This window comes from Arachis ipaensis, chromosome B09 (genome assembly GCF_000816755.2).
Source record: "Arachis ipaensis cultivar K30076 chromosome B09, Araip1.1, whole genome shotgun sequence".
Classification (NCBI taxonomy): domain Eukaryota; kingdom Viridiplantae; phylum Streptophyta; class Magnoliopsida; order Fabales; family Fabaceae; genus Arachis; species Arachis ipaensis.
This window is the reverse complement of record NC_029793.2, coordinates 4,003,723-4,005,431: the sequence shown is the minus strand read 5'-3', so window position 1 is coordinate 4,005,431 and position 1,709 is coordinate 4,003,723. Positions and strand designations below refer to the sequence as shown.

General features: G+C 27.6%; 1 protein-coding gene across 1 annotated transcript in view; it reads left to right on the top strand.

The window, feature by feature from the left end:
- Window positions 1-1,709, top strand: part of LOC107617848 (transcription factor bHLH68) — a gene marked incomplete in the record, with an annotated part of 9,779 nt that overhangs the window by 4,852 nt on the left and 3,218 nt on the right. Inside the window, 2 exon segments of the mRNA XM_016319717.2 lie at window positions 240-262; window positions 937-981. Of these exon segments, the coding sequence (XP_016175203.1) occupies window positions 240-262; window positions 937-981 (68 nt within the window).

Genomic DNA, 1,709 nt, shown 5'->3' with positions numbered 1-1,709 from the left:
GATAATTTTACCATTAAAGTTAATGCAAATATATGTTGCATCTTACATGTGGATCTTTACCATTGACTAACAAGATGGGACTCAAGCATGGATCGCAAACAAAAATCAAATCAATGGTAAAGATCTACACATGACAAAGGCAGCCCAGTACAAAGCAGCCCAGTACAAAGCATCCCACATGACAGGGACAATTCCATATAATTGAAGGAAAAGTTTCCTCTTTTTAATTTTTTAATTTTTATTTCCTGAGGACCCCGGTCAGGTACTCAGGTATACATGCTTTATTGGATCCATCAACTTTTTCATTATAATTAAATTAATTATTAGGAGGCTCATAATGCAATATTCTAATTAATTATTTAATTAATTAAACCCTAGAGAAAGAAGAAAGGATAGAATTGAAAAATGACATGGTTTCTCAGCTTTTTAAAACACCCTTTTAAAGCCACTTTTTAATTTAGATGTGGTTGGAGAAATGGTATAGGATGTAGTTATGGAGTGTATAAGTGCTTTACGTAACTGTGGTGTCAAAAATAAAAATCGGATCTTGCGATTTGTGTATCCCAAATTTTTTTAACGTTTTAAACATAAATCGGAGGATCCGATTACTTTTGCCAAAATTAAAATTTTTTCTTTCACACTAATCGGACTGTTTGATTAGTAGGCTTAACTTTTTTTTAAAAAAAATCGAATGGTCCAATTTTTTCATCTTTTATTTTAAAAAAAACTGTCTCACATCCATATCTAATACCCACATTCTTTACAATAACGCATAACACACACATACTTCTCATATTAAAAAAAATGAGCCTTTTAAAGCTACTAGTGAAAAGCATAATGTGAGGCTACAATGCTATTAAGTCAAAAAGTGAAATTACTAATTAAACTTTTTTAAATATATATATTTTTTTAATATAATTTTTTATTCCTATCTAGCTGTTGAATGATACTGGCCTGAAAAGAAAGGCAGCTTCAAGCCAGGTATTCTTTCTTTCTTTTCATACAAAGCTGTCCCATGATAAGTTTAGTATATTCTCCCTTCATTGACTCAATGTTATTTTTGGGTGTTTTATAAGTGTGAATTCAACCTAATCATTATTTTCTTTTGATAAACTCTGCCTAATCATTATCATTGTGTATCAAGTTATGAAGCATTTTAAGCTTTTTTCATTACTTAATGATGAAGATAACATATTAAATTCAAGTACATGCATGTTATTTCTTTCTTCAATCCCGGGGAAAAACCAATGGCTATGAGCATCTTATTCATTCTAAAGTTATAAAAAAAATCTTATAAATTAAATGCTACAAAATTTTGTTTTGGTCTTTGTGAATTTTTTATGACAATGTTAGTCCACACATTTTCGAAAACATGTTATTTAAAAAAAAATAGTTTTATAGTAGTTGGGAAACCAGATTATCATTACTACTCTTTAGGAATTAAATTAAAATATTTTTAAATTAGATTTAATTACTCTATTAGTCTCTATAATTTCATCAAATTTATACATGCTACAAAATTGGTCTTTGTGAATTTTTTATGACAATGTTAGTCCACACATTTTCGAAAACATGTTATTTAAAAAAAAATAGTTTTATATTTTATAGGAAACCAGATTATCATTACTACTCTTTAGGAATTAAATTAAAATATTTTTAAATTAGATTTAATTACTCTATTAGTCTCTATAATTTCATCAAATTTATAA